This window comes from Onychostoma macrolepis, chromosome 04 (genome assembly GCF_012432095.1).
Source record: "Onychostoma macrolepis isolate SWU-2019 chromosome 04, ASM1243209v1, whole genome shotgun sequence".
In the NCBI taxonomy this organism is placed as follows: domain Eukaryota; kingdom Metazoa; phylum Chordata; class Actinopteri; order Cypriniformes; family Cyprinidae; genus Onychostoma; species Onychostoma macrolepis.
Genome location: NC_081158.1, coordinates 24,239,917 through 24,252,103, shown reverse-complemented (window position 1 = coordinate 24,252,103; position 12,187 = coordinate 24,239,917). Strand labels below are relative to the sequence as shown.

Below are 12,187 nucleotides of genomic sequence, written 5' to 3'. Positions count from 1 at the left end.
TTGACAATATGGCTCACATCTGAGAATGCGCGCAAGAACGGTGGTTAAGAACGAGTCCCACCGCTAAAATCTGTTTCCAGCCATATGCTCCGGCAATTAAAGGCGGGCCTCAGTGACCTCGCGCTGAAGAGGGGACACATAGCCATATAACTAATAATTAATTTGCGCCTGGATAGCAGCGTTAGCACACACGCACTGTACTTGCTGACTGGCACTTAATATTAGCCCCGTGGATGTGGGCATAGGCCATTAACTTTTACAGAGTGCCTGCGATGACTGCCAGTCTGGTGCAGGCGTCAGTACGAAAGGACTGTCCCTGGTGGATGCAATCGAAATTGCGCACGCGCTCAAACAAACACGTGCGGACAATCTGCTTTTGCATACATGGATCTACTTCCTGAGTCTTTTTATTAAGTGTCTCGGCTTATTATACACCTGGTTAAACATTGATGGCCGAAAAAGGAAGCTGTCAATGTTGTCTAATGTTCATGAGAGTGTTACTTCATGACAACTGTGAGATGTCACTTTAGGGTGTGTTATCAGGGCCCTAAGAGAGCACAACAGGGACCGTCGCCACTTCTTTCAGCAGCTTTGGGTCTGTAAGTATTTTTCCCATTCATGTCCTCCATTGGGATTTCAACCAAACTGACAAGCTCTGAGATGAATGGCAAAATTCTAAACTTTAATTTATAAAACGGTTTTAGAAAGTTTTTAAAAACTATAATCATTACAATATTAAAATCTTTTGCTGTGATTATATGTAGAAAGTATTTTTTGCAAAAAAGTTACCTGAGCATGTAGGAATGTTTGCTTGATTACATCATTCACAATGCTTTACAAAAGTTCTTTTCACAGTTGTCCACAGTAACAATGATTCATCTTACTGTTGGATTCAAGGTAGATTTTACTTTGATCAGGATTATGTGTAGTGTAGTTATAGACCAGAAATTTTGGAAATTAAATGTTGGAAATTATTAGCTAATCTTAACTCTTACAGTAAGTTCATTTTATATATAACCTTCAAAAGTCGAATATTCTACGGAGAAAAAAAACAGTTGGAACCTGATCAAAGTCTAGACCAATAAAGAGTTGCATTGAGGTCACATGACTGATGCTTGATCTCTCTTTTCCATGCCTGATCGCGGTTTCCAGACAAATGTGGCATTTTCGAACCCCACCAAAACAACAACCCTGCTCTTTCCAATTGCAAACGCATGTCCATTTTCTCACTCATGCCCTTCGTTCTTTTTTCCAAGTATGCCTCTCATTTTTTTCCAGCGAGCGGTCCTTTTCCGTGAGCCAAGGGCACCTTTGGCTGATTAGTGGCTAATGAAATTGAGTGGCGAGCCTGTGTCTGCACAGCCAGCCTTTTATTAGGCCCCCATTAGGTGTGAGTGCAGGAGGTGCGTCAGCCGCCCGCTGTAGGTGGGCATAACGCAGCGCCCATCTGCTCCTCTGCCTGTGTGTCCTTCCTCAAATAGCTCCCATTAGCTGCCAACCACCGGGCTGAGAGAAGCCTTCCCCACACACTCAAACACACCAAGACACGCATACACGGTCACACACCAGGCTGTTATATGCTGCTCAGGGCCAGTCGCTTAGGTAACACACAGTTGTTCTGCACTGGGAGAGGAAGTAGAGGTGGAAATGGACACGTATAACACTTTGTATCTGCTAATTTCCCTCCTTTTGGCTTCCTTGTTGAACATATAGCACTTTGGAGAATTTTCTGCGCATGCCTTCTTTTAAGGTTGAATTTCCCTCATCATTCTCTCTCTCTTTCTCTCTCACTCAATGTCTTGTTGATCCTGTGGCCCGAATCTTTACTTACAAATAAGAGTTGAATGAGCATGTAAGACATGTCTCTCTAGCACACTCTCTACCTTGCTGTTTTCTTTCCAGGAAAACTGAACATACCCACAATCAGAACATACACACAAATATTCATTTTTTTCTGTCCAAAAGTCAATCTTTTAAGGTCAACTTGGTTGAACATGCAATTTTGTTACCTCAATTTCAATGAAATATGCTGAATTGTATACACTAAGGTGCTAACATTTTTATAATAAACAACTGATAATGCTAATTGTGCAGAAATTACATACTTCATCTTTAGAAACTCTTAAATGCTGCCTGAAATATTCTTAATAATGTAAAGTGAGCGCTCATATCAATTGGGAACATGTGTTGAGAGACTCCCCCACCGTCATCCACAGTGCTGCACTAAGCCCAGTTCACACAACCAGTGCGGCCACTTCATGCAGGAAAAACACCAATTACATTCATTTAGGTGTAATGAGACAAATTAAACAATTACACAGCCAATTGGGTTAGCCGCTCCTGTGCACAGGACCTAGTCTAACTCTGATACGCTAACGCTCCTCTTGTCTTTTTTTCTCTTCAACCTTCTTTTTAACTCTCATTCCGTGGGAAAATGGATTTACAATCTCAAGGAGGCACTGACGCTCAGCAAATGAGTCTGATTGAGTTAGGAAACGATCATGCTGTGTTTGACATGTATAAGCTACTGCCGTGGAAGCTCTTTATTAGGTTAGTTTTCCCGAAATGTAGGTTGACTCTAATATGTGTTTTATAAGCAGCCACCGGTTTCTGTCGCCACCGTGTCTGAAGACTTAAACTAGTTAGTTAGCAAAAATATGCGACAACAGTGCTTGTTTCTTTAGCCGCGGCTAATGCCGTCGTGCTAAATGGCTGATGTTCGACGTCAAATTAGCCAGCGTAAACAGCTCCTCATGGGAGGTCTGGCTACTTGTGTTAACTGCCACATTGACAGCGGAGGAGCCTCACCTCAGCCCCTGTGCTGGGTAGCGGAAATTTTCTAACACCAGCGCGACGCCCTACAGAGCCGAAGGAGGTGTGCTGAAAGGAGGCTGTTAATGAGAGAAAAGCGAACAGACAGCGGGAAAGTGTTACAGTACAGCGGCGCTCAGGAGGAGGTTGTACCAGTGGGCAGCTCCCAGCCACAGCGCCCACAGGTCTTTCTCAACATTATGCTACTCGTTAAGCATGGAAATGCATTATATGTATCCTGCATTTCATGCACATGTGCCTCAAGCTTCTCGGCAGGTGTATTCTTTCATCCAAGAGCCTGTGTTCCTGGTTGGATAACCGTCAGGGGTCCTGAGTGGAGACACAGCTTTAATAAGAATGAAAGAGTGTGTATGCATGTTACCCCCAAGAGCCTAAAGAAGTGGCCCCACGCTGAGAGGGATATATGTGTTAACTGTGTGCGTATTTCAGGAGAGAAGTAACTCTTCAAGGAGTTTTAAATGTGCTACAGGCCCTACAATTTAAAGTCAACATGAAATAGCATTGACAATCTATTTGACTTCTTTAATGTGACTCATATCTGAGTAAAAAAGATTATTTGGGTTGGACTGCAGAAAAAAAGTTACCAAAAAGAAAAATGTTGTTTTGAATTACATGTACTGAAGTACTGTTAAAAATAAGACCAGGAACATTTATTATAAAGGTAAATAGGGTCACTTTTTATTTCGTGTTGACTTTAAAGCTTATTTTCCTTCTTTTGGAATTGGAATCTGGCTTTTGACCTCAGTAACTTCTTGTATTAAACTCTAAACATACTCTAAAAGTTCAGGACTGCTATATTTGTCTCTGACGCAAGTGTTTGCTCACAGTATGTTAGCGGCCTGTGTGTCAGACACAAGTCAAATGTGTGTTTTTAAGGAGGTGATTTAGGGCTAATATATGATTGGCCCATAACAAGGGTCTCCTCCTCTCGCCCCCCTCCGCCTCCTCCGTGTTGACTGTGAGAAACTATTGTTCCACTGGGCTGAATGGAGAAGTGCTTGTTTGGGAAAAGGTTGCAAAGTCATGGGAAAAAGAAGCTTTGTTTCTGTGAGCGACGAGCGGGGCTAGAGAAACCCAAGCGGACGTGTTTTGGGGACTGACGCACACACAGCTGCTACTGACACACATACAGACATGAGCTGATACAGATTTTGAAATAGACACAGATAAGTCTCACATACACATGTTCAGGCTAAGCTGTGTAGTATGAACATGCACACACAAACAAACACAGCTGCAACACACACACACACAGTCAGGCACTAAAACAGAATGGCAGGGGTCCAGCGGACGGGAGTGATCTGTGTGTGTGTGTGTGTGTGTGTGTGAGAGTGTGTGTGAATGGTCTCAGTGTGATGTGGCTTCCTGGCCAAAACTGCCGGAGTCCCTCTCAAGGCTAAGTCTCATTTTATCAACCAAATTAGACTCATCTCATCTCCTCTTGCACACAAAGCCTTTATTCGCTTCACACCTGCACACACAAAGCAGGCCAGTGTCTCTCTGCCCTATGTATAAGTCAGCTGGGACAAACCCATCAAAAAGTGTCTGTGTTTAGTTTTCTACAAGCTCCCTTACCAGCCATTAGGGCATTCCCTACACATTTATTTTTTTAAAGATTAATTTAAATCATTTTTCAGTTTGCATGCATCAGTTTGCATCATTGGTATGTCTAAAAACTTATCGAGCTGCCTGTCTACTGCCCATATAGGCAGCTTTCTTTTTAGGCAGCATATTAACCGAAATGGAATCACGTAAGTGATTTAAAACGTGATTTGCTCTTCATAGGCAGATACTTTGTGGACCACACAAAGAGCAAGTAGCTGACATCCAATACTTTTGGGAAGTTAAATTCAAGTGTTTTGTCCTGCATTGTTGCTATACTCAATGTAAAGCTATTTTAAACAGTTAACAAATTCTTTTAGAATTACAATAAAGGTAGCTATGACCTTGTATAATTTGAATTGCCATGTTAAATATTCACTTTTAAAAATGGGGGATAAGCTATTCTTAATTAGACTTTTTTTTTTTATATTAGACTTTTTTTTTTTTTACTTTTGCTTAAGATGTGTTTATATTTTAATCAAAGTTTCTTAAATCTGTTGGTTGATTTTTTTCTACTGAGGTTGTCATAATACATTACGGATTGCCTTAAAATTAGAAGTATAGTATTCCATCATAATGTTGCTTTGTCTTTGTTTGTAGCTACATTTTGATTGTTCAACAAAAGGACTTGGAGTATGGACTCTGGATACCAGTGCTGATGCTCGTTAATGATTGGTTGAGGGGGGTTGATTGCTGATTGGTGGACAAAGTTTGATTGTCATGAAACCCCACAGTCACCGTGACAAGTCACTCGCATTGTGACATCTCACAAACATACCTCTTCAAAAGCATAAACGCATATACAAGTCTACAAGTGGACATGCACATCTATATGAAGACTCACCTGGATCTGTTGCTGCAGGAGGTTGATTTTGTGTTGTTGCTGCAGAAGTTGCTGCTGTTGTCGTGCAATCTGTGGACAGAACATGTCAAACTGTCAGATATGTCAAACTGTTTTTCAATAAGAGAGCACATTATTTGTGCAGATAGGGGTCACATGCTTGTACGGTGATGGTAAACTGTGTATTTGAAGCTCTTGGGTGTGCTTTTGTATTTCATACATATTTACCAAGGAGTGGCACCCAGTCCTGGAGCATTGTGTGTGTGTGTGTGTACAGGGGTGTGTTAGTATATGTGTTAATACTGATCTGTTTTCTTTTGTAAAACTGAGCTCCCCAGAAGCAACTATACACACAACAAAGCTAAAGCACACTCTTCTGTATGCAAACACCTTTAGACTCCTGCCTGCATGCTGGAGGGGACCTGAATGTTACACACACACTTATAGGGGGATGGAGAGAACAGAAGGTTTCTTTGTGAATGTTGTTCAAAGTGGAGAACGTTAGTATGTTACACACCCATCCCTCTCCTTCACACACACATTCACTCACTCACTGATAACACTGTTCTGTGTTCTGCTCTATTTAAATGTTCATCACAATAACACTGTGTCCTAATCAGACATGATAGGAAGGAATGGGTCACAACGGTTGATTAATTTACTGGTCATCCAACTGCAAAGCTATATTATTAGTGAGGCGGGCTAGTTTATCATTTGCTAATTTGGTTGTGTTTGAATATTTTAGCAGTGGTGCTTTAATTAACATGGTGACAGTGTCGGAAAAGTTTTGTCTTTAAATGTATCCCCTTTAAAGTAACATCAGCCATAAAAAAGCAGTATAACGTTTATAAACAAAAAACTAATTGTAAATTCCCCCCTTAGAGAAACAAGTACTATAAGGGTCGAGAGAACCCGGAACAAGCCTAATATACAGGTTTCCTTAACCCATTGAGTATAGTCAATTTTGAAAATATGCCTTCTACTTATGAGGCAAGCTTCAAATGTCAGATTGATTATTTTCTGTCCTTTCTAACAGTAAAATGCTTTGCAAAGTGACTAAATTACAGCCTATCAGAACACATTTATTGATTAATACACAGCTAAGTGGAGCAGGATTTTTGCCTGATGAGATTGCATTGTGTTACACCAAGCGTGTCGCTTTACTGCATTGTACCTGGTTAGAACTTGCAGGTTTATTTAATATTTAGATCTGTGTGTAAACTTACTTCATATATTTATCAACATTATATTAGCCTATCCTGCCCTCCAGATATTGTTATTGGCTTCAGCCATTGGAAAAACCACTAGTTAGGATCAGATGTGAAATAACTAATGAAATGTACTAAAGAAAAAGAAACACATGGCACATGCATGGCAAAACACGGTGAATAAGTGCTGACCTGGTCCTGTTGCTGTTTCGCTAACTCCATTTGCTGGCGCTGTTTTTCGATCTGCGAAGCAGCCAGTTTCTTCTGCTCCTCATGGGCGGCCAGTAGCTGCTCTCTGAGACTGCTGAGCTGCGTGATCATCCCCATCAGCTGGCGCTCTTTCTCCGCCAGGCTGTCCGGGGTGCCTGCAGGGGTTAAAGGGCACAGGCCAAGGGTCAAAGAACTAGTCGAGGAAGCCTTGTACCCAGATGTGCTCCTCCTGAGATGTGCTATCGCCCTGGTGTTTACCTTGCCGTCGCTACACATTTAGCATGAGCTGACCTCCGACCTGGGCTAAAGCTGAGAACGCTCTGACATACGAGCAGCCCCAGAGCAGACGGCAGGAGGGGAAGGCTAAATCACTCGACAGGATGTCGTTGCACTGCGGTATTACCCCAGACTACCACCAATCAAACAATGTGTGTTTGCATGTGTGCTAAACCCCTAAAGCGTTCAAATGTCCAAATGAGCACATGTCTGTTAATGACTTCATGTGTGTGCAATTGTGCGTCTGAGGTCATATATCTGTGTTAAAACACACACACACAGACACACGTCTCCGCGGCCCCACAATCCCCCATTGTTCTCGGTCTCTACCTTCTGAGAGGCCACATTCCTCACCAGGGAAAAACAGATGATGAAGAAAGCAAGAGAAAGAAGGGAGTCATAGTAGTTGACCTGACCCTTTGCCCTGGCAGGAAGGTGAGAGTAGGCTCCATTTGTAACCCCTTCACAAACACACACACAGACTCAACAATGCACAATAAAGGCAACTGTCACAGGCGGCCAGTTGAAAAAATAAACCTGCAGCTCCCCTTAACAGCTCCCAGACTGAGCTTTCACAAGAGGGTGTGTATCTGAGCCGGCCTGGGACAAGGGATGGCCTTGTGTGAAAAGCGACGAGTCTTCCAGAGAAAAGAGGGATCAAAGCGATCTTTCTTTCCCGTTTTCTTTCCGAGACCCAATTGCTCATACAGAGGATGGGTTAGAATGGTTAGATATTTTTCTTTCCTTTTTAAATTGAAGTATTTAAAATATTCAAATGATGAATATTTATTTAAATATTATGAACTTAATTTATATTTTAGTATAAATTATGAAACTAATAATGCATTGTTTGCCACTGTTTTGATGATGAATTCACAGCTTTCATGGAGATAAAGTGTAATTTCCAGCTATTATTGCAAATAAAAACCTAATAAATATATGTATGTATTTTTGTAAATAAACCCTAACATTAAACAACAAATATAAATATTTTCAGATCTAAAATATGCTGCTAAAAATAAAAGAAATAATTTATTGTTTCCCATCTGGGCCAGCAAAAAAAAACCTTATTGTTGTCGTGCCTGGTTAGAACACATTATATAGAAAAATGTCATTGTCTTGAGACCCCTGCACTCTGTCCAGCTGTTTTTGACCGAATTAAAAAATCTCCTGTGAATGCATCTTATCATTGCTGGTGGACATACCCCTATATAGCGTTTACCAACTAGTCATTCAGACTACCTACCAACTAGTTTATTCTTGAAGCATTTGTAGCTTTGCACGTCCCTAGCGCAGTCAGTAAGATTCACTCATTAAAATGTGAATAGACCTCTGACACAATATACTCTAGATGCCCTAAGTCTAGAGTTGACAGAAGGTGTTTATACACACACATAAGAAAACACACCAGCCTCATCAATCACAACCGAAGGCTTTTTACCTCGCCTACTGAAAGTTCAGCTTTGGATCAATAAGTGGTTTCCTCTCTCTCTAAACATCCTAAGGCTGCCTTTACTGCCTTGCCTCATGTCACAAACCACAGTAATTAACCAATTTGTAACAATGTAATACCTGTCAAGCAGCTCTCACTGCTAATTAATGACTGGGCTTAAAAGATAAATCCCTAAAGCAGCACAGTGCTGTGTTACATGAGGGAGAGAACGAGAGAAAGAGCTTAGCCCGAGGCTCTTATTGTCCATTACCACTTTTCTTTCCGTCTTTTCTTCTCTCATTCTGTCTCTTTTGCTCTGTAATCATCTCCTATGTGGTTAACACAGGCTGTTCTTTACTGTACAATATATTTAGTCGACTTCATAAAGTACAATGCATCTGTTCTATTAAATGCATAGATCTGGTTCTGAACGCTGGTCAGTCCAGTACTTCAAAGTTCTGTATTGGCATCTATGGTGCATCATGGAACCTTTCTACTGGACAGAAGTTTCTTTACAGTAGAAAAACGTAATTAAAATGTTTTTCACATTAAGAAAAAAATCATGGTTCTTTTGAGAACTGTTTACTTAAAGGTTCTTTAGGGGAACCCCAAATGGTTCTTCCATGGTATCACTGTGAAAAGCTCATTTTAAATGTAGAGATCAACTATCAACCTTGGTTTCATTTCAAGGAAAATACCTGCTAGTGGCAAAATAGCTTGTAATGAAGTTGTTATGAGCAATTTAAGCAGTTTTACCAACTTCCACCATTTCGCCAAAAACCCATTCTCAAAGACGTCTCAGCAAAGCCAAACGTGAACATACAAAATGATTCAGTGTTTCTAACTAGTTAAAAATGTCTGACTTCTTGTTTGCTATCAGTACATTTTGTGTATAATATAAAAAAAAGCCTGCTTTCAGCACCTAATTTAAAATGACGTATTAGTTTGTATATATATTTGTGTGTCCATTTCTAATCTTAAAGGGTATTCACACACAGAGCGGGGACAGTGGCGAAGGCCCTTTCCAACTGCTAGTCATTGGTGGTCGTGGCGGGGATGCTCTCTTACTGAAATGTCAACACAGTAGGGTTACCGCACCGACGGCTTGATCAATGGTGCTCCCTTTTCTGCTCCAGGAGCGAGAACAAGCTTCGTTTGATTAAATATTTCTGAGCCGCTTAATGAAGTACATTTACTCCTGAGTTAGCCTCGCGAACACGCCGCTAGCGTGAGGAAGGTGTATGGAGGCTTGTTAAAGTGACAGTGGAGTGTGTTCTCGCTACGCCTGAGTGACCTAACAGGATGTATCATTAACCGTGCTAACATGAGCGAGGCTGTTGCTTAGCAAGACATCCCGGCAGATCATTAACCGGGGCCGGCGAAGAGGCTAGTGCTAGATGGATTAGCATACCTGAGCTCTCGGAGCGCCTGAAGATGTCTAAGGTGACATTTGATACGTACAATTATAAACTGTGATTATTCGAATCTAGAACTGCAAAACCAGCTCTTCTGACACAACTGCCAATGGAAACAGCGAATACTTTGGTTTTGTACCTCAAAAAAAGAGACACAACAGATATAATCAACCGTCAAACACAACATGCATACACTCTGAGGTCACATGAAGACACAAAGTCTTTCATTTTACCTTTGATCTCTCCAAAGTTGCCAGAACCCATAGCCAATAGCTTGTCCTTCCAGTCCTTAGACAACAGCCTCTCAATACTGGGGGCCTCTGGAGGGGAGACAGAGAGAGAGAGAGAGAGAAAGAAAGAGAGAGAATTACCACAGGCAGGCAACATCACAATATAGCTCATTTAAAGTCCATTTGCTGTAATAAAGGCCCGTCTCTCTAATGGCACCAACAGTAGGGCAGGAGGAAGAGAGGATGGAGAGAGAGAGAGAGAGAGAGAGAGAGTTGAGCGGCTTCCTCACCTGCTGTTAGCCAATCATTAGCCCTATGCTCCAGCTAACACAAAGAGGCTCTTAATGCACTGAGTACAATGGACACATTATCGAGGCTGTGCGCTTTGTTTTTCTAATACACCCCGCGGACCCGCTAACCCCTCCACCCCACACGCTAATTACTAACCTGCCAAGGACGGACGTCTCAAACAAGAGAGAGAGAGGAAAATTACAACAACTCTCAACACCCCCCTCTGTATTCCTCTCTAACACACACGTACCAGCATCACCATCACAACAATTAACTGCGATATGAAACAAAATGAGAGGCAGAGGGAGACACAAAGAGTGAAAGAGAAACACAAGGTGTGTATTTGTGGTAAATGACAGCGGTCAGTATTTTAGCAGGTTGAGAAATGACACACACACAACTTTAAATTCAGTTGTGATTTCCTTTTCCTTTATGTTCCATTTTTATCCTTTTGCCATTCTACATCCTGTTGCTCAAATAGTAAAGCATTACACTTGCAGTGGCAAAGTCATGGGTTCAATTCCACATTATGTTAGGTGATAAATCACCTTTAAAAATCATTCAAATGCAAAAATACATACAAACTAACTTTTAATTTTTTTTTTTCCTTTTTATTATTCTTCATCCTGTAGCTTACATAGTAAAGCATGATGCTTGCAACGTCATGGGTTCAGTTCTATATATCTTTATATGACAAACTGTACTTTCTCTCATTTAACTTATGTATTCAGGCTCATTTAAATCTTCAAAAAATTCACATTTTCAAAAGCATAAGCAAAAACTTTAAATACACATACGCATGAACTCTACATTCAGTTATGATTTCCTTTTACTTTTCTTTTCCATTTCCCGCCTTAAATAGTACCTCAAATAGTAAAGCATGATCCTTGCAATTTGAAGGTCAAAGGTTCGATACCATACGATTTTATATGATAAATCGTGTTTTTAAAAACGTCTCATTTAAATCTTAACCACTGAAGCCTTCAGAATATGAAAACGCACATCTTCAGAAGCAAACACACACACATAAAACACTTCTCCACCAAAGTAAAAACACCAGGTGGCACCATTACCAATTCAGCTGGAGTTAAAACACTGAGCACTAACCTGTGTCTTTGCGACTGATAGACTGTACAGGCCCCAGGTGGGCGGCACACACTTACACTCAAAGACTTGCCAAATAGAAGAAAACTTGCCAACTATTTAATGTTTGATTAGTGGTCAAACCTCCTCAGTGGCATGTCTGCAATTTAAAGTTTATCGCATTCTTGTCTCTTGAGTATTTCTGAATATCCTCTGCGTTCCTGGTCTCGCCTTTGGACTTCAAAGTTTGACAGTTTCAGGCCTGTAAAAGACACAGCCTTTGGTTTACGGACACACTCCCTCACCGTTCAGCCAATCACCTTCACTGCTGCTGTTTCTACTGACAGCTGTCTCACTGTCACCCCAACAGGTGTTATTAGCCCTCGGCTCTCTCTCTCTCTTTCCTCTATTCTGGCATCTGTGCGTAACAATGACAGAGGCTTTTAAGCCCGAGAGCTTTGACAAGCGAAAGGTTTCAACAAATGGCCACTCCGTCTATCCCCCCTGCCTGCTCTCTCTCTTTCTGTCTGAGTATGTCACTTTCTCCCTCTCTCTCACCACAGCACTGTAATAGTTATTATTTTTATTTATTAACATGGCCGCTATTGTCCCTGCTGACAGCTCCTTCACTTTAACTATTAATAAAAATAGAAAGCCCTCTTTTATGTGACAGCCCACAGCAGGGATCTGCGCAATCGTTTACTGCAAAATGGACGGAGAAGGAAGCAGATATACTGATGTATCTGTCTTTCATGGCAGCACCCGTC

General features: G+C 41.3%; 1 protein-coding gene across 14 annotated transcripts in view; it reads right to left on the bottom strand.

Annotated features, from left to right (window-relative positions):
• The window catches only part of sox5 (SRY-box transcription factor 5), a 243,265-nt gene that overhangs the window by 27,424 nt on the left and 203,654 nt on the right, over positions 1-12,187 (bottom strand). For 12 of the 14 annotated variants that reach the window (XM_058773716.1, XM_058773720.1, XM_058773715.1 and 9 more), the window contains 3 exons: positions 10,050-10,136; positions 6,676-6,848; positions 5,279-5,347 (listed from right to left, as the gene is read on the bottom strand). In XM_058773716.1, the coding sequence (XP_058629699.1) occupies positions 5,279-5,347; positions 6,676-6,848; positions 10,050-10,136 (329 nt within the window). The remainder of the gene's footprint in view (positions 1-5,278; positions 5,348-6,675; positions 6,849-10,049; positions 10,137-12,187) is intronic. The other 2 variants (XM_058773718.1, XM_058773727.1) reach the window with 1 other exon arrangement.